Source organism: Stegodyphus dumicola, chromosome 3 (assembly GCF_044657685.1).
Source record: "Stegodyphus dumicola isolate Sdum_Otavi_A_Nest chromosome 3, ASM4465768v1".
Lineage (NCBI taxonomy): Eukaryota > Metazoa > Arthropoda > Arachnida > Araneae > Eresidae > Stegodyphus > Stegodyphus dumicola.
The window spans coordinates 9,334,282-9,361,376 of NC_140770.1; the positions used below are offsets into that span (position 1 = coordinate 9,334,282).

At 29.6% G+C, this 27,095-nt stretch overlaps 1 protein-coding gene across 3 annotated transcripts in view; it reads right to left on the reverse strand.

Moving 5' to 3' along the window:
• Positions 1-27,095, reverse strand: part of PGAP1 (GPI inositol-deacylase) — a 127,965-nt gene that overhangs the window by 73,005 nt on the left and 27,865 nt on the right. For all 3 annotated transcript variants that reach the window (XM_035369072.2, XM_035369073.2, XM_035369071.2), the window contains exons 5-10: positions 25,280-25,322; positions 22,059-22,138; positions 17,298-17,394; positions 14,874-15,064; positions 10,652-10,704; positions 4,236-4,302 (exon numbers count right to left, since the gene is read on the reverse strand). In XM_035369072.2, the coding sequence (XP_035224963.2) occupies positions 4,236-4,302; positions 10,652-10,704; positions 14,874-15,064; positions 17,298-17,394; positions 22,059-22,138; positions 25,280-25,322 (531 nt within the window). The remainder of the gene's footprint in view (positions 1-4,235; positions 4,303-10,651; positions 10,705-14,873; positions 15,065-17,297; positions 17,395-22,058; positions 22,139-25,279; positions 25,323-27,095) is intronic.

Here is a 27,095-nt window from a genome sequence, read left to right on the forward strand (position 1 = left end):
TACATTAGCAGTGACATCAGCATATTGACTAATACAATTCAGAAAGGTGAAGAGGGGGAAAAAATGGTGAAGAAAAGAGAAGGTGAAGAGAAAAAATGTGTGTGTAAACACACTAGGCTGATTAATGGTTAAAAGTAATATTTTCAAAAATGAGAATAATAAAAAACAATCTGAGACAGTTCATTGAGCAGTCAAAAAGTTTTAGCTTTCTCCGCATACTTGATGCATTAACATCAATACTAATACAGTAAACTCTCGCTACAACGATACCCGATACAACAATAACTTCCTCTACTAGAATAATGTTTTGTGGTCCCGGTGATTTTGCATATAAACTAATGTTAATCTCCTCTCAATATTGCTATATTCTCTAGAACAATAAACCTCTGTAAAGCGATTTTTTCAATCTAAATTTCAGTATTATTTTCTCCCTTTATAATAATATTTTGATTTTCAAATGTTTTTTTCCCCCCCCCCCATTTTATTTTGTTATTTTTTCCGTCTATTAAGACTCATTGTGGATATTCAACTGATCCCTGAATAAATAGCTATTGTTCAGATTTCAAAACAGATGAAGACTACCCTTTTGGGAATTGGAGTGGGTGAGGGGGTTGAAGTGTAAATGTATGCCTAGTCTCATTTCCCAGTAAGCTTTGGAATTATGATAAGGTTTAAGGGCATCTAGACCTGTCTGGTCACCTTGTCACAGAACAAGTGCCCTTTGTTAGAGGAACAGGGGAAATGGAGGCGGGGTGTTGTTAAGTGACGTACTGAAAAGTGAGTTCAAAGGTTGTTTTATAGTCTTTAACGATTTTGAGTTCTACACGAAACATTTGGTTTAAACTTTTCTTTCTTTCATGCGATATTGTTCCCTAAGATGGCAGGGCGAAAGCAACTATCTTTTCGAGATAAACTGAACGTTATCAATGATACTGATGAGGGAATGAAGCAGATTGATGCGGCTAAGAAACATGGATTATCGCAATCTACAGTTGCAACGTTAAAGAAGAGAAAGCAAATCGAAGATGCTGTAACTTCAAATGAAATTAACCCAGAGCGAAAACGACTGAAAGTTGCGACAAATGAAAACATTGATGCTGCTGTTTTAAAATGGTTTCAAGAGATGAGAGCAACAAATGTCCCAATAAATGGACCTTTATTATGTGCAAAAGCATGGAAATTTGCAGCAATGCTAGGGAACGAAACTTTCAAAGCTAGCAATGGTTGGTTAATGCGTTTTCGAGATCGTCATGGAATAACTTTCCAAGAAGTTTAAGGAGAGAAAAAGTCAGTCCCGATAAACGACGCAAATGAATGGCAGCAAAACAAGATGAAAGAAATCTTAGAAAAGTATGCTCCAGAAGACATTTATAATGCAGATGAAGCTGGGCTGTTTTTCCAACTCCTACCCGATCGAACATTGGCATTCAAGGGTGAAAAGTGTTATGGAGGGAAGAAATCAAAGTAGAGACTGACTGTTCTGTGTACAAATAGCACAGGAACGCATAGAATACAACCTCTCATCATTGGTAAATCATTGAAGCCAAGGTGCTTTAAGAACGTGAAAAGTCTTCCCGTGGAGTATAAAGCAAATAAGAAGGCTTGGATGACGTCTAAATTTTTTTTTCCGAATGGTTACAGAAGTTAGACAATGAAATGAAGAAGAGAAAGAAAAAAATCGTTTTGTTGATAGATAACTGCGGTGCTCCCACGTCATTTCCAAAGCTACAAAATATCGAAATCGCTTTTTTCCCTGCCAATTGCACTTCAATTTTACAGCCTCTTGATATGGGCATAATTAAGTGCTTCAAAGGATATTACAGAAAACGGTTGGTGGACTCCATACTTGTACACTTTGAAAATAAAGTAGAAGACCCTTTCAAAGCTGTAAATGTCAAGGAAGCGTGTGACAATATTGCTGGAAGTTGGAAGTAACAGAAAAAACCATTCGGAATTGCTGGAAAAAGGCCGGTCTTTGTGTTATGGAAGATAAGAAATCTGATAATGATGAAAATTCCATAGACAATGATCTCTCAGATGACCAAGAATGTGCTTTGCACATAAAAAAATCCGTATCCCAACTTGAGGAAACAAGCAGTAAAAAGTTTGGAATTAGTATAGAAGATTATTTAACAGCAGATGATGATCTTCTGGTTTTTGCAGGAGTTACTGATGAAGATATTCTCTCTGAAATTACTGATGAGATAGGAAACAATGATGAAGAAGATGATGATATTGATGATGATGATAATACAGGTCCATCGCAGTCCTTATTGTCATCCCAGGAAGCTCTTCAATCTGTGAATTCTCTATGGACATTTTTTTCAAGCCTTCCGTCGACAAATGAAGAACATTTTCGTGCACTAGACTCAATGCATACAGTATTGGTGAACTTAACAGTTAAAAAAATCAATAAACAAACAAAAATATTGGATTATTTTCAATAAAAAGTGTTTTCAGGTATGTGAATATTTCTGTGCTTATTTTCTGAATTTATCTTATTTATTTATTTTTTTAGTATTTAAAGCACTATTATTAGTATTTTACAAATTAATTTCTTCTAAATATAGACTTAAAAGTAGTATGTTATGCACCTTAAACTAATAATAATAATAATAAATAAATAAATAAAAATAAAAATAAAAAAAATAAAAAAAAACCACCCCTTATTAAATGCTCAAAATATGTGGGCTCAAAATATGTGTTGTAGAGAAGCATATATAACAATATGCTTCTCTACAACAATATATTTATTTGGTCCCTAAAATATTGTTGCAATGAGGTTTCACTGTATATCAAACAAAATTATTTAAGACAAGACATTGGGGATTGAAAATAAAGGTTCAGCATCAGACAGGACATAGTACAATAGTAGGTCATTTTAATTTAAAGCATTTATGAACAAACATAGGCTATGCCCTGTTTCTACATATTCTAGAAGTATGGAATTTGAGTTGAGACAAAACATTTAATTTTACTTGTAACAAAACTAATTAGAGCCAGAATTTTATTTTACTTATTCAAAAGGTTAGTATATTAGATTGATAAAGTGATTTTAGACAAATCTAAGTCTCAAAATGTATATACAGCTTTAATGTTGGATTTATTTTCTACTTTTTATTTCTTCCATTCTCATTCCCATGAAATTCATAGCACGGTGAATTTCACATATTTGCTTATTCGATTCATTAGAGAATTAGGAGCTTACAAGTTTTCCAAAATTTATTTTCAGATATTTTTTAAATTTCTTTAAAATTTCTTTCACTGTTTCAAAGTATTATATAGTTATCTGAAATTTTCAAACTATAGATTTTTACTTATTGTGTTTGTTGTTATTTAACTTTAGATCCAGTATTCAAAAGTTATAAATCAGTAATGCTAGATAACTGCAATCGGATAAGATATATTCTACATTAATTCTTGTGTTTCTGCATCATAATGAGAAAAAGAAGCCACCCAAAACTGAAAAAAATAAAAAGTTAATATTATACTTTAATATTTGATACACTTTTATGGAATCAGATAAAATAGTCTGTTCAGACATGTTTACAGCATCTGTGACTTGCCATGTATTAAGCACCTCAGGAAACAGATCAGTTTCACTCTGCTACTTAAATGACATAACAATAAAATACATATTCAAACAACTGTGCATTTATTAAATTTAAAAATACACATTAATATTTTGAGGGGTCTCAGTTTTAAAATATGTACTGGTAGAAGCTAAGCCAGCACCTCTGTAGTATCACTGGTGATTCAGATATTGCTGTACCTGGGTATCTGTTAAAGTTATAAACAACATCCCATGGAGGGAACCAACCTCTCGAAAGAACTTCTGACTCATCATGTATTTTGAGCACACCCTTGCTGCACAGACATTATACACTTAAAAACATCCATGCCTTCTCTGGGATTCAAACCAGAGTCCATCATCCATTTTACGGATGTTAATTCCATCCATAAATCAGCTGACAGTTTTTCAGAGTCGGTTGAGAAAATATTTTTCTGAAGAGACCATCTCATATATCTTTTATAGCAGCATAGTTATAGCTATGCCTCAATACTGGAATTCCAATTTCTATCAATTCATATTACATACTTTTCGTTATTTTCTCGAGGGCCGCAGGAAAATTAATTGAGAGCTGCAAGTGGTTCATGAGTTTGACATGCTGTAGTGTTAATAATATCATAAATGATACAAAAGTAAATAAATAGCAAATCTCAAATTACATTACCTGTTTATTTCTTTCATTGTATAAGTCATAGAAACTTCTGCATATGGTGAGTATTAGCTGTTTACACCTGAAAATATGATCAAATATATTTTAGGAGTTATATTGGTAAATAAGCCATGTAATGAAATTAAATTTGCAATTTAAAATTTAATTGCAATGTAAAACAAATTACTTATGCAAGAAATGACTTAACATAATTAAATATAATGTGCCAGGTAATGTACCACAGATGCAGAATGGAAATCAGAGCAATGACAGAGCATAACAAAGGAAAATGCTAAAAAACTGAATTCATTTGAAATAGACATACACCAACAACTTCTAAATTAGCATGTTTAACAGCTTATTTTTTTATTCATCTTGTAATAAATTGTAAAAAGAGCAAATCATCTTGTTTCAGATCATATGGATTCATACAGTAACAGTGAAGACCGATGCAGGCACAAAAACTGTCCAAACAGAGTTAAAAAAGTATCATTTTTCTACATAAATTTCCACAGATCTCAAAAATCCATGCACACTTTTTAAGGGAATGCATTTCATTAAACTTTACACTGCATTTCATTATTCATTAACGTTAAATAATTTAATTTTCTGTATGAAAAGAAAAAGAAAGAAAGATTTTTAATTTTTAAGTACAATATATATGAATACCATTTCTAAGGAATGGAAGATTTTTCAATTTTAAATTCATTTTATGTGACTATCAGTTCTAAAGAGTAAAAGATTTTTACATTTTTAAGTTCATTTTATGTGAATATCAATTCTAAAATATGTTTCAAATATATTACTAAAATATTTGAACATTTTTTAGGTGTTAGAATATTTATTTTTATGTTAATGAATGTTACCACATGTCACAGCTGTGTCTCAGTAAAACTACTATTGAAGGTTATGCCATATTTTATGTTGAAAAATATATCACGGACGTTCACATGATTGCTCAACAATGAAATAATAATACATATTTTAACAGAAAGAAGTTAGAATTCATATGTTTATGAAACCATTTATGTATGTCAGCAAGAACAGCTTAATTTAATGAAAGATAATCAAGACCATTGTCTGTTAATCTGCCCTAGGTGCATGAACTAAAATTTATACTGCAGAATTTTTCACTGTTTGTAGTCCTTCCCAATGGATATGGAGAACAAGAATATCCATCTTCTGTTCATAGTATTGAACCTCAACTACATGCGTCACTATCAAACCAATTCTTATGTATAAAAAACATTTGATTTAAATCTCCAGTTTGGAATTTATTGAAGACTATCTATGTTATCAGTCTCATACAATGGTACATCAGTATATGTAATTAAACCATTCCAGCCTCGGATGTATAGCAAACAAACATTTCCAGTAAAAAATAAAAAGAAAAGAATTGATTTCATTCTTCTAAAAAAAAAATCGTATAGTTATTATTATAACACTGCTTGAACCTTAAATGCATCATGTAGCATATCTGCAACATATAAAAAAAATGTGCATTAGTAGCATCCAGGGAATTTCCATTAACTAATCTATGTTTCTTTTCTCCTACTATATTTTTTCAGAAGGATTGTAGCACCTTTCCTCCAACAGATGGCAGTAGTGCTGATTTTTACTAAATGTGGTGTAAAGTAACACAAAACATCAGATTTTCAGAGTTCACAGTTATTTTGCATTGCATAATTCGCACTTGGAATAATGTAATTATAAAATAAAAATTCACTTACATAAAATAAAATAAGGTACACAGATTCATGCTTATTATAATTACTGATTTTTCATTACTTTAGTAATAACAGTAGTTTTTGCTTGTATTGCAGATGTGCAACATCATATGAATACTGAATTTTTACAAAATTTTAGGATATGGCTCCAGTATGGTTTTATTACGGCATTTGAAACTATTAATTTAAAAGTTTTGCATGTTCAGACTTAAATTTTTTGATTATTTATTTGGAAGTTAAGCATTATATTGTAATTTGTATTCTTGTATTATACTCTAATTTATATTATTGTATTATTTAAATTTATATTTTAGGTAATGGATGAATTACTAGACAATTAGGCTTTCCTGAAGAAAGATGCTGACCTCCAAAAAAATACAGGAGTATCTTGTTTAGCGATTTCATTGACAAAGAAATTTATGAGAGAGATTTCAAAATTATACACCTGCAATAAAAATACCAAAAGAAAATGACATTGATAATGATGCTCAAAACAAACCACAGATGCTAAACTAAATAGAGGGTCAATATGACCAGTGTCTCATCAAAACACCAGAAGGCTGAAAATATACATGGAAGAACAGAAATCGTTACATATCTGGAAATGATAAGAAATTTGAAGGAAATCTGGAATACCCACATTAAATTATCAATCTAGACCATTGTAAAATATTTTTTTGACTGATGAACTGATTTAGTAAATTTTGGATGAAAGCATGCTGCAGACTTTTCAAAAATACCCAAACAACATTGATCAAAATGGGGATTTATATTTACTTGTTGTTATATAATATTTACACCAAACTTACAGACAAGGCTGAGTTAAACTATTTACGAGCCCTAGACATTTTTTCCTGTTTACCCTCCCCCCCCCACACACACAGGAAAGCCCACACATGAAAAAATACTATCCAGCAAAATTAGAAAATGAAACAATAAATAAATATATAAGTAAAAAAAAAAAAATATTAAAGTTTTCAGATTTTATATTAAGCCTAAAGGGGCTTTTTTTTTTAACATTTTGTGTATTACCTTTATTTATTAAATATGTTCTTGGCACTTAAACCATAAAATTCAATTCAACAGCAATATCACAAAATAATTTTAAAAGAGCCTATCTTTAGAATTTCTGATACGCAGTCTCGTGCGCTGGAGATAATCCCCCCCCCTGTAAAGTGTTGATATTGCTCACTTTGAAATCATCAAGATTTTTAATCAAAAATTCATTAAAGTTTTATAATATATGAAATAGGTACTAAAACAAATTCCAAATTTGGGCTTCCAGATGCTCATATTTGAGTGGAGGACTGTCATTCAAAATTTGATGTCTCTAGATACCGTTGTTCTTTCACAGTGCGAGAAATATACATAGACTGATGCAGATTCATCATTATTTAATTTCTGTAAATATAATGCAGGGCTCTAATATTTGGTGGCAACAATTTGATTTGTGAAATGCCATTTATAGTGAACCAACGCAAAATGCTAAAACGAAATTGAGCATATCAGACTTATACAAAACTTACTGAGCATATCAGAATTAACTTGCTTATCATAAGCTTTCCTTCTTGCTAATAAATAAAAATAATCCTGGATTGGTTAAAAAAACTAAAGCATATGTTATTTTTATTAAAAAGGGGATTTTCAATATAAAATCAATAAATTTTTATTCCAATAAAAATATATACTTTTATGATTATATACATGCACCTGATTATGTCAATACACCAAGAGAATTAGAAACGTTTGATCATATCACATAAATTCAGAAACGAAATTATTTTGTTAAACATTAAAAGTAGTTTTCAAAAAACAGAAAATTAATTCAAAAATCTCTTCCCTCTCCCATTTTCAATTCTTTATTTCCTCATGAGTGATAGTTTCCAAAGCATTTTGTTTGGTAAATTGTACAGTAATTTGTTTAGCAAAGCTAAGCAAGTTAATTCTGATAAGCTCAATGAGTTTTGTATATAATATTTTACACATTTTAATATTGAAAATAAAAATACCATTCCCAGTTCCATGCCCCAACCTGCAGTTAGTCAGAATAACAATATTTATATTCAGTACACCATTTACAAGAGTACATGTAAAAAAAAAAAAAAAAAAATCTATAGATTTTAGTAAAAGAAATTTTTTTATGCCTTTTTATTAATGAAAATGTAAAAGTTGATGCTTTGATTAGGCTTTTCAAAAAACTGTGCCCTAGACATTTGTGTTATTTGTCTATGTTATAGTCCTGCCTTTCTTACCAATTGTAGTTCTATATATAGCAAAGCATTTTAAAACTTTTAAAGCAATAAGAAAAAATTACCAAGGAGCATATCTGTAAGGATTATGATGATGCAAAACTTATGCTCAATGGTATTAAAAGTAAAGCGCCTGAAGAAATGCTGTTAATTTTTAGATGCAATGTTTATTAAATTTACAAATACAGATCAGTGACAGGGTTCATAGCCACATTTTAGTTAAAAAAATAAGCACCTATAAGCACTTTTCAAGCACATTTTAAGGAAAAAATAAGCACCTGTCTAATTACATTATACACAACTGCATAACCTTAAAAGAAAAATTACACTTGTAATTTAAAATATGAGCAATGCAATATTTATTAAGAGAATGAGCATTACCTCAACCATGGAAAACAATTAACTTTTTTTTTTAAATTTGAAATGACAGTTCAATTTACAGAATTAGTTTACAATGAGAGAAAAAAAACTATGCAGAACTAAACCATATTACAAGATTTAATGATGAAATTTCAGTTCAAAATATAGAAAATAAATAATAATAAGCCATATTAATTGTATTCATTTGGCACCTAATAATAAATGCAATAAAAAATACCCTAATAATAAATGCAATAAATAAATGCAATAAAAATAAAATAAATGCACCTAATAATAAATGCAATAAAAAATACGTTTGGCACCTAATAATAAATGCAACTCATATTTAAATAATTTAACTTAAATCAAAATTCTGAACATTTTCTAAATTTTCATTGCATAACAGTTTTCCCTTAACATATATTCCAAGCAAACAAATTTAAGTAAAAAAGAGGCACTTCTAATTTTCAACAGACTGCGTTAAATTTCCGGAATAGAATCAATCTTCGCTTGGGTTGGGTATACTGCAAAAACTTTTAGTCCTATTCAATCCAGATTGCACAGTGACAAAAAAGAGTCCGCTCCTTCAATATTACAGATTTTGCGGAGAAAGGAGAGAACCTCCCAACCTTCGTACTGTATAACGTATTGGGGGAAAAAAAAAAAAAATTGATTATTTGATTACTTTCCTTTTAAGCCATTCCGAATATTATTCCTTAGAAAGCTAATCTGTCAAAAACACGCCCATTTTTGGAAGTTTATCTATACTTCAGTAGTTACTGCAACTCTATTATTATAAATATTAATGCATATGCTCATAATACAAGAATATTGATTATAATAAACACAAATATGAATTGACCACGTGGAACGAGAATGCAAATTATTAAAATCTTGATAGAAATTCAAACGTGTGTAGTATTTGGGTGGGAGGTAAAAGAATACCGAATGTACCGGAATTTTCTACCGTTTTCGCAATTCTTTGACCAACAGAACGACGTGCACCTGTCTATATTCTCTCGCGTGCACCATAGGTTACGTTAATGCAGAGAGAGGGGGGAAAAAGCAATTTCCAGAAGTATGATTCATCATCTGACGTTGCATGCATATAAGGAAAAAAAGTTGTTTATTTAGTTTCGGCTTTGGTATGGGGAAAAAATGCACATTCAAAAAAAAAAAAAAAAAAAAAACCTCACTAAAAACAAAATAAATAAATAAATAAATAAATAAATAAATAAAGGCTTTAAAGAAAAAGTAAGCACCTATAAGGGCCTTTATATTCTATTTTCAAATATAAGGACTTATGAGCACTTGTAAGGACCGCTACGAACTCTGAGTGAATCAAACAACAGCTTTGCTCTAATTTGTTATTCTGTAATGCATACTTGCAGGCTTGAAAAGCACAAAATAATATTATTCACAATCAATATACCATAAAAACACAATTTTCATTTTTAAAGAATTAGATTTTTTAAAAATTATTTTAAACTAACTAATATTGATTTCTGATAGCAAAACAAGATTAGAAAAGAGATTTTTGAAATAATTTGACATATTTATTAGCTAACACAATGCTCCTAGTCAACAGAGACATAGCTGAAAATATTTGTATTTTTTATGAACTGTTCAAAATTCACTAATGAAAAAGTAATTTATTTAATATCATATTGAAATGCATTCAGACAAACATTCCTTTGAAAAAGCAGCGAACTTGACCATAGAAACAGACTTTTTCAGACAGCAGTGGGAGCGGAAGAATCAACTCAATCCCGCTGCTCATTTGATTCTTTCTCGATTCTTGCTAACTGTTCTTGATTAGCTCTTTGAAGGTTAAGGTTATTGTATCGTTAGTGGGAAGTGAGTCAAAAGAGCAGTTTCGCTCTCCTCCCTCTATTAATGACATGTTCCATGAATAAGAAGGAAACTTTAGGACACATTTAAAAAAATGTACTATGCAAATGAAGTTATTTGAACTTTTAACTCAGTTATACTGAAGCTTGATATAAAAATGTTAAAATAAGTCTTTTTAAAGCATACAAAACACAGTCTAAAATTATTAAAAATTAATTCAATATAATTGACATAAGCATATTACCAGACAATTGCCAAATGATCAGTTGAAACCCAAACACCAGGAATTGCAGGAGTCTAAAAAATTATAGTAGATTAGTATCCAGCTGATTCATAAATGAATGCATTTTATGAACCCATATACAGTTGATGCCACTTAATGTGATCAGGGTTAATGCTATAATTTGGATATTGTCTCCAATTTGACCAATCCCACACATTTGTAGACGAAAACATGGAAATATGTTGCTTATTGTGATCAATAATTTGGTTATATGAGCAAGCTATTACAGAATAAATTTTTTAAACTCAATTGAAGTCGCCAAGTAAAACCAAAATAGATTCAAAAAATTTCCCAGTGTCAGAGAAATACCCCAAATTGAGGGGTTAAGTCGCTAAACAGCTTGGTTTTGATTTCAATCAAATGTCTAAAATTAGGCAAAAAGGCAACTTTAGTGTAACACAGATTTTGAATAACTCTATCCACTGTGAGGTCTTTCTTCCTCAGGATAATCTGCAGAATTTTTTCACTTCCTTTGAAAAATTCAAATTCTTTGAAAATATTTACCACAAAATAAGATAGCTTTTTTGCTTAATTTAAAATTTTACATTGACAAGTTATCTTCCAATGACAGATGTGTTTTGAATACTAATATTGGATGCAGAGTAACAATCAAATAATTTCCAGAAATATTAGGAACAGTTCATAAATGAACTTTTGCATTCAGGACATTATGAACTGTTCAAAAATAAACTTTTGCATTTTCCTACTGAAAATACCTATTTAAATGCTAACTGCTTTTATATTAAATTAGTTAAACTCCATTGCCATTCTGAAGGATACTTTTCCAATCATTTAATTTTAAAATTTGATTAATATTTTTACTATAGCTGTGGACAAACATGATCACATTAAGTAGCACATGCTGTAATTATCAAAATGTTAAAAATCATCAAAAATACTGAAAGGCAAACATTATCAGGTGTTTGCATATTAACATTACCATCTTGGTGAATTTTACAAAAACTCAATTACTACATATATGCATCTTTAATACATACAGTCAAAAGTCGTTAATTCGGACACCCATAATCCGGACCTCAAAGCTACAAACTTTCTGCGCATGCATCGCGTTGACGCATGCACATAGGCGTTTACGTGTGCGCATAAGACCTTTACGGCTGCTAAAATTATCTAATTCAGTTAATGTTGCAGATTGCGTTGTTCCTTAATCTTCGAATTGGATCCGGCTTATTATTTTTTGCAGACTGTTAGAGCAATTTTATAAAAGTAAGCTTGAACTTTCGATTATATCAAATAGAATTTCCGATATATATTTACTAATATGTAAAGGAGATCTAAAGCGAAAGTATGTTTCGAAATCCGAAATCTGTTTATCAATTTCACGCTGCTCGGCAGGGGGAACGCCCCGGCGCGCAATGAATTGGAAGTTGATCTGTCAGCACTATCCTTATCTTCAGGGCAGATGTTTTTATTTTATTTGGCTTATAATTCCATACTAAATGTAGTATTTCATCTCAATGTACTCCGTCTTTGATATGATTTAAAACAAGTTAGTCGTCATTATAATTCGCTTCCGATAGTGAAGAAAGTGACCCAGAGGTTATTGAAAACGAAAAAATTTCGATTGACAAATTAGTCGGTATTCTCGACACAGCAATTATAGGACTTGAACAGCGGAACTTTGTAACTGAACAAGAAATTATGTCTGTTTAATAGAATTAAAGAGAAAGTATTATCACATGAAACGAAACAACTTACATTGAAAGAAATGTTTAATAAAGTAAACAAATAAATATTAAGCTTTTTCTTTTTGTAAATTTTGATACCCTTTAGATCATAATTGTTCTTTATTTCATAAATTACGGTTTCATATTTTTACTTTTGTAATTTCTGCATGCCATCTTACCAGATTTAAACTGATGATCTATAATCCGGAAAAATCGATAATCCGGAATCGCCGAAGTCCCGACGAGTCCGGATTAACGACTTTTGACTGTATATGCATTTTTAATGTTTTAACTAAGTATTTATCCCAAAAGCAGTTTCTAAACCTACTTACAAATGTTTTTACAATTGGTGAAAGAGATTCAATGCAACTATTTTCTTTAATGATTCTGTGGCATTATATTGCTTCCCTGCAGAAATGTTAACATCTGTGGACACATCCGGCAAACACATATTTAAAATTGAGCTTAAGACAAAAAGTATCATAATTTGTCTAAAACAATTGCTGGAACTTGGACTACAACAAAAAGAATACTTACAAAAATAGTGGTATTTCTTTATTAAAAACTTTATTTTCATGTGCATGGTTGCCAGAGTCTGAAACATTCTGAAATTTTGGTGATGTCTACTAAAATGGTTGCAATAAGTACCCATTTTTATACGCACACAGCAAAAGGTTATTATGATTTATCAGTAATAAATAAATACCATTGTTCCAAGTAGCCTAAAAATATCAAAACTGACAGAAACAAAAACATATTTAAATCTAGAAAAAGCTTTAAAATTTAATTACATCACATGCCAAAAAAAAGGTCCTAAAGCTTTAGTCTATGTAAACACAAATACATAAAAGTGCTTTAATATATTTTAAACGTTTTAGATTCCATTTATGGAAGACTTTAAAATGTTCTGCTAAATATGATCAATAAATATATTTCTTCTTATTCTTTTGATCTCATTCTTTTGATTATTGCAGATTTTCTGATTATCCAAATGTAAAAAATCAGCCATAATTTCAGTAAAAAATTAGCATAGTTCATAAATACTATAAAATCTAAAGATTTTTTATCTTAACAACTTGGTTAAGAATTTTCATAAAAAATTCAGCTTGGTCTGAAATGTTAAGAATACATTAATTGAAATTATTGTTTGAGTTTCTATTTTAGTTAGGACTTAACAGCCCTTTAAATCACAATAACTTTGAGTCCTCAAAAGCTCACTTCTGTAAATAAAATATGTTGCTGTCTTGAAAGAGCTTCATAAAACAAACTAAGTTATGAAAAACAGTAATAAATGCAGTTGCCGCTTGATAACACATGCAATCTTCATTTATCTCAGTCTGTTCCTGTTCTGATCAGAAATTTTTTTAATTACCAAAACATTTTCAAAGGAAAATAAGAAAAGAAAAACATGATCTAAACCAGAGATTCCCAACCATTTTCTTGCATCAACACCCTTTAAATGAACGGTTTATATTTTGCCCAAAAGTTCAATTTTAATTGATGCAATGGCTTGATGTATTGATGCAATTTTTTTTTTTAAGATTTGGCATAAAACTGTTTAATTCTTATAAATCACCTCATTATAAACTATTCAACCTGTTTCTTAAAACAGAAGGGATACAACCCAAAGTGAAACATAAAATTAGAAAAGCAACAGCCTTGTGAGTGGCGTAGATTTAGTCAAGAATTCAATCAATTTTGAAGGCAAACAGTATACATCCGTCTTCATCAGGAGCAAAGAAATCTGCATAAGCTGAAACTTAAATGATATTCTGTCTTGTATATTTTTTTCTCTGTTTTTATTTCAGATTATAAATTTGTTTTTGTCTTCGGTCTTGTTTCTTTCTTCCTCTATTCAATTTGTTTTTGGTTTAAAAAAAGCAAATGGAATTGCTTCATAAATTGAAACTTAAATGATTGCCTATCTTGTCCATTCTTTCTCTGTTTTCATTCCTATCTCTTCTTTAACTTAATTTTTGTCTTTGGCCTTGTTTCTGTCTATTCACTTTTGTTTGGCTTCAAAAAAAGCTGAAACTCAAATGATGGCCTGCCTTGCCTATTCTTTCTTTACCTTTAATCCAGTCCCTTCTCTAAATTTGCTTTTGTCCATGTTTTCTTTTCATGTGGAGGGGGGTTTCTCTTACTGCTACAACAAAGAAACACACAGCAAAGAAAAGTGCTCTTAGACACACAACCGAAGAAAGAGAAGACAAAACGGGATGCCATGCTCCAGCTGGTAAAGCAGGCAGCCCATCTTGAAGAACTTTAAATAAACTAATAATTATAAGCAAGCAGCCTTATGTTTCAAAACTGAATTTGTCATTTGTATTATAAAAAAAATAACCATCGATATTATACATATTAACTATTTATATTATATGTATAACTGTTGCATGTCATTTATATTACACATATTTCCATTTTGAAGCAATATCCCGATTATCTTCAAAGTAATCACTATATTGCTTCAAAGTAGTTTGAACAGTTGTACTTACCAAACAATGAATATCCATCAAATTCTTATGCTGAAAATTCAATGAAGTTAAATCACTCCTCACTAAGAAGTCTCTTTGGCCACCTCCTATTGATATAAGAGGTATATCTCTCAACTCTGTCTTCAATCTATATTTCCATGTTTCTTTGGTCTTTTGATAAAAATCTACTATGCCAGAATCCAAGGCAATAACTATAACAGAACAGGTACTCATAAAAATAAGCAAATACCTGCAATTAAACAACTTCAAGAAGAGATATATTCCAAGCATGAAATTTTTTCCTCTTATTCTTCACTGATAAACTTAGCTAATTTTAGCTAATTTAAAAATTATTACATGAATTAAAAGTTGCTTTACAACCGAGTTTAAGTTTTAAACAGCAATTTGAATCCTTTGTACTACAAATGAGCTTTCCATTAGCAGACACAGGATCTAGGCTTTTATATTACAAAATAAAAATATCAAAACTGTGAAATTATATTTATCAAAAACAGACATTCCTTGGCAATTCCTTCTAAATAAATTATGTACTTTTGTCTCAAAATGTTATATGTAAGGGCATGCTCTAAATTTACAATAACAAAATAAAAAAATTTTCAAAAGTATTTTTTATTTTTCAGAAAAAGATTTCATAGCCTAGCAAAGAATGTGAATATATATTTTTATCGTCAGTAGAAATGCATATCCTGATTTAATTTAATTTATATTTTCCTGATTTTTGTGCATTTGCCAATTCATAAACAGGCTTTTTTTTTATTTTAATTCTCTCATTACACTAGTCATCTAATGTAGAATCCTCTCATGTTCTGGGAGATGTGAAATCCATTTATTCTTATTATTTATTGCAACTTTTTATTGTGATAATTTTTGCATGAATTTTATTTTTATAAAACATTGGTTTGTCTTAGAATTTGGAACAGGCCTCATTTACTAATTATTTTAACAGTAAGTTTTGCATTTGGGGAGGGGGAAGTGTGTCATTTCATTATTCCAATAGTGAATATTACTTTGTTTATGTTTTGAATTTAATAAATACATTTACATATGAATGTAGGTGAATGCGAGTTTATGAATATGCATACATTTATACATATAAACACATATTTGAACTCAAAAGTGAATATCTCAGAGAATAAATTACTAGTTACATAATTTCAGTGCTTCTGAAAAGAACAACATTTATGCTTTCAATATCTTAAATTTTCATTGCAAAAATTTTTAATTTACAAAAAAAAATTTAAACAAAACTTACAGCTAATTTCGTACATAATGAAGCACACAATTTTTCAAAACAACTGACAGAAAATAAGCAATGTTAAATGAAACAAAGATTAAAAACTACCAACATTAAACTTTTCTTTTTCCACAATTAGCAATTTCTTAGTTTTAAGCAACTGACAGCATTATTATTGTACTTCTTTCTGGGTATATGAATTTAAAAACTATACCAACAAAATACATAACTATAAAAACACTACAGTTTTATGAAGGGTACTTTCTGACTATCGACACATCTCTGAAAGGTTCCCAACCTGCTGCCACCTAATTTTTCACCAATTAATACACAAAAAGCAACAGCCATTTTGAAAATTGTAGTGCACTAAGAATTCCATATAAAAGCAAGTGATCAAAAAAATTTAAAAAGCAAGAACTATTCTGTAATAAAACATTTCCTTGTGCAATTGTTTTGGGGGGGCAGGGTGTTATTCTTTCTATGCCATATATACAGCAATCTGTTGTTCTTGCCATGTTCACAGAATTTTTTGTTTTTTAAAAAAAGGTAAGAGGATTACATACATTTGCCGCTGGCACAAAAATTTTGATCCATAAAATCTGATCGTTTATGAAGTACGTACAATTTCATGTAATGCAAATTTCAGCATTCTCTACCATTGGGCAAAATGCCGTATTTTTGAAGAAACGAAATGCTTTCTTTTTCATCAGTTAGCAAACTCCATAGTATCATTACAATTCCTTAAGTAAGAAAAAATACATGCAATACAACAAAAACAAATACTTGACCACCAAATTTGAAGGTGAAAATCTGTGCTCATCAGCTGTGTATGCACATACATGCTGTGTTACCACATAAATACATTTTAGGCACATCATAGGCTGCTTATCGTAACAACAAAGCACACTAAAATTATGAATACTTTTCAGGAGGTGCAGAGTACCTCAAAAAGTTCAGCTAATTATTCATTATGCCTATAATGGAATATTGAAATTTGGTGAATATTTTGATAGAAGTTCCAGCAGTTTTCAAACAACAATAAGAATTTAATGAAGCTGCAATTTCTCTTCTACAAATAAATAACTACTTAGGTCAATTTTATTATATTCATATACATGCTATCAATATTAAACCAGTATGTGAGGGAGCAATGCTTATAAATAATAACAATTTTTCATGCATATTCTTACCTGGTTCCTTGTGTGGTGTTGCTAAAGTCAAAATAAGTGAAATGGCAGAAGAATCAAATTTTGGTATAGAAAACACGGCTCTAGCTATCATGCCTCCCTAAGACAATAAAATGTATTAATTATGAAGAAGATATAAAATGCATGTAATATAATAAGAAATAATATAAACATGAATAAAATTTTTATAGTTAAGGAAATTATGTTTGGCCATTTCTCAGTTCACGTATCCATTTAGGCACTATTATATCTCATTTAAGTTTTGTAATGCAGTCAAACTCTGCTGTAACGTATTGTACCCAGTTTAAAATGAACTCTTGGATATAATGAACAAACCTTTCAGTTTCAACCAATTCCATATAGACTTAATGCTATTTTAGCTACAAAAATCTGGCATAATAAATTTTGTGGACTGATTTTTTTTTTTTTTTTCCTTTTACAAACTCATTTCTGAAATTGTTGCAATTTTCAATGAAAAATTATTAATGATTAAATTCAATTTGTTTAGGGTTATTAGAATAACGGAAAGACACCTTTAGGTTACTGATCTTTTATCTTCACCCTCACCTTTATCTGTGTTCTAAAACAATGGATATATGAGGCTAGTGTAGCAATCAGTTCTTGGAAAAAGTAGCACTCACACAGCAAACATACCTCAGAACAGTGATTTCAAACTCAGACTACATGCAAGTCAAATGCACAACCTGGAAATAGCTGATGGGCTAAATATTTATCAAAACATACATGAACAATAATATGAATATTGCAAAGGAAAAAAATTTAATTTGTATTTATTTTACATTTGAAATATAAAGGAAATACAAATATACCTGCAAGACATGTTTGTTGGTTACATTTTGTCATTCAAATATTTTGATAGCTAAATACAGTCAAAAGTCGTTAATTCGGACACCCATAATCCGGACATCAAAGCTACAAACTTTCTGCGCATGCGGCGCGTTTACACATATGCGCATAGGCGTTTACGCGTGCGCGTAAGACCTTTACGGCTGCAAATATGCGTGTGCACATGTGCATAATACGTTTACGCGTGCGCGTTTAATGTATAACGGACAGTATAAGCTAAGCTAAAATTTTTTAATTCAGTTAATGTTGCAGATTGCGTTGTTCCTTAATCTTCGAATTGAATTCGGCATAATTATTTTTTGCAGACTGTTAGAGCAATTTTATAAAAGTAAGCTTGAACTTTCGTTTATGTCAAATAGAATTTCCGATATATATTTACTAATATGTAAAGGATCTACAAAGCAAAAGTATGTTTCGAAGTCCATTAAAAAGAAAGTGGAATTGCTGCAAAAAATGGATAAAGGCATATCCTTTGATTATCTAATTATTCCGAAATATGTTTATCAATTTCACGCTGCTCTGCGGGGGGAGGGAAACGACACGGCGCGCAATGAATTGGAAGTTGATCTGTCAGCACTATCCTTATCTTCAGAGCAGATTTTTTTATTTTATTTGGCTTATAATTCTTTACTAAATGTAGTATTTCATCTCGATGTACTCCGTCTTTGATATGATTTAAATCAAGTTCCTCGTCATTATAATTTGCTTCCGATAGTGAAGAAAGTGACCCAGAGGTTATTGAAAACGAAAAAATTTTGATTGACAAATTAGTCAGTATTCTCGACACAGCAATTATAAGAATTGAACAGCGGAACTTTGTAACTAAAGAAGAAATTATGTCTGTTTAATAAAATTAAAGAGAAATTATTATCACATGAAACGAAGCAACTTAAACAACTTACATTGAAAGAAATGTTTAATAAAGTAAACAAATAAATATTAAGCTTTTTCTTTTTGTAAATTTTGATACCCTTTAGATCATAATTGTTCTTTATTTCATAAATTACGGTTTCATATTTTTAATTTTATAATTTCTGCATGCGATCTTACCAGATTTAAACTGATGATCTATAATCTGGAAAAATCGATAATCCGGAATCGCCGAAGTCTTGACGAATCCGGATTAACGACTTTTGACTGTATTGAATTATGAATTTTGCTAAAGATTGTGAACTCTGAGAGAAAATTATTGTCAACATAAATTGAAGATGCTCGTCAGTCAATGGGGTCTTTTCTTAATAATTTTCATAAGTGAAAAATGCTGTTTGCACATAAATGTATTCTTAAACAAAGTGATTTTCTTAGTAGGAAAATTTGTAACTGAGCTATTTTTGATAGAAGTTAATAAAAATAGTATCTTCAAATCTTTGAATAATAATTATATCACACTGTAAATTAATTAGCTCTGTAGATTTCCAGGAGCATTATTTATGATTATTTTTAAAGAAAATAATGTAAATCTAGACTTTAAATAACTTAAATCTTGAACTATTTCTAACACCATATTTGCATCAAATACATAACTGAAATGTTGAACCACATCCAGCTCAGGGCCACCAATTTGTGAATACTGCCTTAGGGGATCCTATTGTGTCTTGCCTGGAGCCAAAGAATCATGGATCCCTCAAGACAAACAGATGTAATTAGATTTTAGATTCGAGTTTTTCAACTGAGCTGTAAGACAGTATTCTGTTTGAGGCTGATACTTGTTCGTAATTGTAAAAGTATATTTTAGATGAAAATGTGTGATTGGAGGGACGGGTGTAAACTACAACTTTTATGCTAAGCAACTTTTCAAATAAAATTATTAACGCATAGTGAAAGTGAAAAATAATGAAAAAGAAAATTTAGTAATTGCATATAATAATAATTGTAATTAACTTTTAACATTTCCTTTTAAACTGAAGCTAAAATTGACATCTGTTTTGTTATGATTAGGCCAGACAAATGAGATAATCCCCAGCAATATAAAATAGGAAACCTTCTGGAAGATGTGACAATGCTAGTCAATTTTTCTGGTTGATGCAGCAATAAATTTTTACACTATTTTGTGAGATAATCCATTTTTATAAAAGTTTTGGTCTCTTGAAATCTGTTACAATAGGATTTGAATGTAATAACTACAAAACACTATGTACTATTATACTAATGTAACTAATTCCATGCAATGTTTTTCAAGGATAGATTTTTAAAAAGTTTAACACTGAGGATTTTCCCCAATAAAAAAATGTTATAACTAAAGAATGAAATACTTTATGGAACAAAAAATGGATTTATGTTAAAAGTTCATACACAAAATACAGTCCTCTTGGCTATGTTTCCAAGGAATAACAAATTTGTTATTAATGGTTGATATTAATAACTAAATTAATAGTTATAATTTACTGATTTAAATTATAACTTACTGATGATAAATATGATATAATTAATGACAGTTTCGATATTTCCAATCTCTCTGAAGTGTACCATTTCAAAGTTAATCCCTGTTGTATGATTCTTGTATAACCTAAATGACTTAGAAATTGGCAAAAAGCAAAGCTAAGGTCTTTTATTCATTAGCATTGAAAAGTATTCAAACCAAAACTTTCAATCAAGCAACAGTAATTAAGCAACAGTATGTTATACTGCTGGAAAAAAATAGTAATTTCATCACACTAAATTTCACATCAATGGCATAATCTTTGCTCTACTAATGCTTGCCTCTGGCTTGGCAGTATTCTCCATTTCTATTCTTGTTCCAATTACAGTTCCGTTAATATGTGGAAAGCATGTTTAAATTATTAGGTGTGCACCCATTTCTTTGCCTGTATTCTTTTTTCTGTTTCATTCTATAAATTACATCAAAAATAAAGATATCAGAAGTCCTTAAACTGTCTAGAGGCTTAGCTAATGAAGTCCTTAAGCTTAGCTAATAAACCCTTCACGAAAAGGAGGATTATGGGATTAGTACACTGTGCACAGAAAAATGGCATTCCGCAAAGTTAACTTTCAATGGAAAAAATATGTATGCTATTCTCCAAATTAATAAAGTACATATAACTCACACAAACATAATATTATTGTAATTAAAAGAAAAAAATAAATGAAAGGATTCTTATTACTGCTTAACAGTTGCATGATACAATTCATTTTTTAAAAATGCTGTTGATTTTAGCTCATGACAGACACTGATGCAACTCTTTAATAGTTTCATGGTATGGAACATAGAGTTTTCATAGCATCTCGTAAAGTGTCCACTTCTTTCTTCATTTGAGTCAATAATTGATCACAAAATCAGACATATTCTGTGCCTTTTTTAAAAATTTGTTTATCTTTTTGCAAGTCAAAAGCATTTCATCTTCTCCACAATCACAGTTTTAACCACTGCTGGTGCTATACAATCAACCAATTCTTCATTTGTCATTACTGGATTAATTCTTTTACTCCCCCCCCCAATATCTCAGAATCCTTCTTTGCCAATTGTTTTCACAAATTGCATATGATTTCTTTGTCCTCATTTTCAATTGAAGGAGACCCTTTAAAATTATTGACTATTTCTGGCCACAGCTGATGCCAACAAGCATTTACAGTTGATGAATTCAGTTGTTCCCATGCAAGTTTAGTCATTTCTTGTAATTTTATCATGTTGAATTGCTTCGAAAATGCCAAATGTACATGTAGGTGATCTCCCATAAAGAACTTGTTGCTGCAGTAATGCATTAAGTTAACACGCATATGCAGAGTCACGTTCCTCGAATTAATGCTCAGCAAAGAAATTCATAGAGAAAATTATTAGCACTTCGAATTGTATTATTACAGATGTGTGTGTGAGAGGAAGATAGTAATAAGTTTTGAAATATAACTAAAAAATTATTTGTAATATGAGATTATTTGATAATTTATTAAATATTAACATACCATGGAATGGCCAATCAATATTAATTTCTTCTTCGATGGATACAGACTTTGAATATGCTTTACACATTCATGGAGAAATTCTAAAGATGAAAATGAATATATTAATCACAATTATTACAGAAGCCATACACTTCATTAATTTAAAAATGAGTACATTATTACACATAAGTCACACAATAATTTTAACTTAGAGAACAGTAATTTACATATTTTTTTAAATATACTACTTCATAACAAAGAACAGTGCAAATATTTAGAGATTTATTGTCACAATATTCAGTAGCTTACAATGAAGATTATATATGTTTGATTGTAAAGAAATATAGATTCATAAAAAATAGTATATCAAATTCAAAATATTGCATTTATAAATGTGACAAATTATTATCAGTTTTCCAGAGATATCACATGCATTTTCATAAAAAATAAAAGTCATTATTTCAATATACATTATATTTTTATAATTATTAATAAATTTTATGTTCATTAAGTTTTATTAATTATAAATTTATTAAAGATTACTTCCCATGTTTTATGAAATGCATAAAAATTTAGATCACATATGATCGTGACTTTGGCTCTGAAACTTCCTGCATTTGAGGGAATATTACGAAAATCATTCATAAGAAATCACAGCTATTTTGAATAAATGTTTAAAATAACCATAAACTACATATTCTAATTTTAATTAATTCAGTTTTTTTACTATCACATAGTTTTTTCATTTTATTTCTATAAATCAGGCTTATTATTTTTGTTACTAAAAAGCCTACAAAATTTAGTTACATCAGCTAATAAAACCATGATGTGTGCTTTAGTTTTCTAAAATATTAGCAAGTAAAGAATAAAAATTATCAAGATAATTTATAGTTTATGAAATCCAAGCATTGTCTCACCCCAAATTTTGCAGTTTTCAAATCGATGCTCGCTTTCCTCTAATTATTTTGTTACTGCAGATACAGAGTGATCTCAATTGAAGAAGATGTTTAAATATGGTCTTTTCTGTTCCTATTCTAATGTTCTAGCAAGTGTTATGGCATAATTTTTGTTTCAGTGCATTGAGAAAAAGTGCAGAACATAAAAGTTTATTTTCATCATTTTATGCCCTTTTGCTTTTAAAAAGGGGGTAATGGCATTCAGACCACTCGCAAAATTTGTGCTTTGTATGCAAAATATGCTCTTGCTAATGAACACAGTTAGAAAGTGGTTTCAGAAAGTTAACTCTGGAAATTACCGCCTCGAAGATGATGGCCTAAATTTCTACATTATACAGTTTATGAACCATCAGAGAGAACACATATTCTAAATAGAAGAGAACATGATCATTTGAAGAACACTGGATATGCAAGCCGCTACAATGTATGGGTACCCCATACTTTAACAGAGCAGAAAATGAACTTTTTTTAATAGAGCCAAAAAAGTTTCGGTATGCAATTCTTTACTGAAAAGGAATAAAGAAGTTATGTGTTTGAAATACCTCATTACAGAATATAAGAAATGGATATTGTGCAATAATGTTACAAGAAAAAGATCATGGGATAAACCAAATGAACCTCCTTTCATAACATCAAGAAAGGGCCTTCATCAAGATAGAAAGAAAAATTTAGTGAAAAAACAGATGATAATATATAGTTTTTATGTAAAAAAAAAAAAAGATTTTAAATGTAGTGCATTCATGTTAAAAATAATAAACATGTACTTATTAACAATATAACATTCTCAGGTTTGATTATTTCCCACCTTTATGTTATTTCCCACCCCCATCCAATTGAAACAAAAGAATTTAAATTCCATTATACCATCTAAATTACTGATGCAGCATCTTATGAAATAAGCCAGTGGTCGCAATCCATATGGTATATCTCAAAGCAATCCATCAGCTGCTTAGAGATATACAGCTGATATGAGCTCTCCGGCCTGTCAGCTACTTTAAATGCACATTTCAAAGGAGTTGATTAGCCAGAATTTTTTAATAATAAAATATAAGTTTTTTTTGCTTAAAAAATAAATAAGTATCAAAACATAAATAAACAGTAATAATAATGACACAAGAAAAAAATTCATGCTTTTATATTCTAAAATATAAAAGTTGGTATCTGCAAGAAATTTCTATTGGTAATTCAAGCACACTGAGAGCTAAATAGTAAATTTTCAAACTGACAGCTGTTTCAAATTACTCAGATATGTTGATTTAACCACTAAATAACTTACTTAAACTAAAACTAATTACAAAATCTTTAGAAGTCACACAAAACTTCAAAATAAATGATAACAACCTATGCTCTTTTATTTATGAATTTTTGCATGAACATATACAGAAAAAATATATATTTTTGTATGCAAATAATTACCAATTTCCTTCTTTTTCATTACAGTATTCAGTTACTATACCTCAATGCATTCCGGTTTTGATAAAATTTGTAACCTGGGCGAAAAATGACTAAAAATTTCATTACGAATTGTAGATAGTTATCAGACAATCTGGTTCTTTTCTTAGACTAGTTAATTTTCAACTGGGAATAAAAAAAAAAAAAAAAAAGGTTGTTTACATATAAATGTATTTCTCAAAGCAATTATGCTTACTGCAAAAATTCATAATTCAGCATATTTATATTTTCACCGGTATGAAGAAAAATGAATTAAACCTGTATCTTCAAATCTTTTAGTAAGATTTATATCAGAGTGTAAATTAATTAGCAGCATTCACAGATTTTTGGGGCGTTACTCACATTTGTTTTTTAAGGGTAATGAAAATAATGTAAACACAGTTTGGAACTATTTCCAAGAAAAGGTCAATACCTTGCTCTAATAGCCCTTTAAATCAATCAAATCTTTGATTTTCAGAATTATTTTACATCTTCGTGCACTACCTTCATTGATAAGAATCTGAACCTACCAAATACTAAAAAGTTACCATGCAGACTACATTTGGATATACTGACTTTTCCCTCAAAATGAAACATTTTAATATTCAAAACAAAAACATATTTTAAAAATTTACTTCTATAAAAATATATATGAGGAGTAATTTTTCTTTAAAGAAAATTACTTCACATTTTAAACAAAAAGTATTTTTTTAAAAGTTATTCAAAATGAAAATTTGCACATAGTCATTAAATTCAATGACAATACTGATAGCACAATGATCTATTCTAAAATGATAATGTAATGAATATAATAAAAGACATAAAACTAACTGTTTTGACATAAAATAATATTACCCATTTGGTCATTTAGAACTCCGCCATATAAACCAGATATTTCCTAGAATAAAGAAAAGAAAATTTTTCTCAAATATTATTATTCAGTATATTATTATTCAGTTCTCAAATATTATTATTTAGTCTTGAATGGCAGAAATCCTATTCAAGAATAGAAAATATTATGCACACTATAATGCAAATGCAGTTATTGATTAATATGCCCCACAGTGGCATATAAGTAATTGTCTGTTTCTTCTAAACATGTTCAATTAATCAATAATTAATTTAGAAGGCAAACAACAAAAATCAGCATTATATTTGCAAATTTTTTCAGGACTAGTTTTGATGATTTTACCGAACCATCACCAAAGTGCAAATGAACAAGATAGGACAAGGTGAAAAGATAAGATAAGAATGGCTGGACAGGAGTTAAGCTACTGGAACCATCTATTGATAAAACAAGAAAACTAAACATAATTTCCTTAAATGTTAAAGGTAAAGATGATTGGAATTAGGGTCATTAACCAGAATAGAAAGATTTTTTTGAATGTCAAAACATTGGAAAAATTTCACACTGAAAATGAATACAAAACAAAATGATCTAGAAAGCACAAAATCAGATAAGTAAAGCCTGACATCAAATAAGAAAAATTTAAATGTGTAAACCATAAATCAAACTTAAAAAATTGGAAAAACACATACCGAAACTCATACAATCACAAAATAACAAACACACCACATTGAAAAAAAAGGAAACAAAAAATAAGCCTGCATTTGTTAAAATAACACGCTGAACAAATATTTATTTAGAAGACAAACAAATTATCTCGTTCATTTGTACTTTGGCAGCTGAGGTTGATGGTTCAGTAAAATCATCCAAAGTAGTCCTGTTGAAAATTTGCAAATATAACTCTGATTTTTTTTTTTTTTTTTTGTTTGATTTCTAAATTAATATTTGTTCGACAATGTTATTTTAACCTAAATTAATCAATAACTGTTCATGGTCTTTTGAACTCACGTTCTACTGTAAGGTCATAGTCTGCAAGTTTAACAATGTAGTAATAGATTGAAGATATTTTTCTGAACTAGCTAATTTTCCTGAAAAAATTATGCAAGTTTGAAAGAATAAAATCTTGTGTATGTAGTTGGTAATAATGCCTGATTTCATGTATCAAATCATGCATTTAATTTCTGGCAATAATCATGCAATGAGTTTTGCTTCAAAATGTATTACATTCTATTTGTTAAATGCTGCAATATACAGTGAAGTATAATTTACATGCTTCTCATTTATGTGTTTTCTATATGTATATCCCATTTCCTCTCTATCCAGGTATCCACACCACCTACTCTTGTATAATTGAAATGATGTATAATTGAAAAACAAAATATATATGTATATTTCAATTATACATCACATAGTGTCAGTTACATTGAATGTTTCCTTGACTTAAGGTATTTATTTATTTTAACTAACCACGTGGTTTATGTTGCATATCTTTACTGTCACTTTTCCCTTTCCGTTTTTCTTCTGGAATACAAATTTTAGCTCATGCATATTAAAGTAAGGGTTTAAGATTAATTTAGAAATCAAACAAAAAAAAATCAGAGTTATATTTGCAAATTTTCAACAGGACTATTTTGGATGATTTTAGCGAACCATCAGCCTCAGCTGCCAAAGTGCAAATGAACGAAATAATTTGTTTGACTTCTAAATGAATATTTGTTCAGCGTGTTATTTTAACAAATGCAGGCTTATTTTTGCTTCCTTTTTTTCAATGTGGTGTGTTTGCCATTTTGTGATTGTATGAGTTTCAGTTAGTCAGAGCATGTT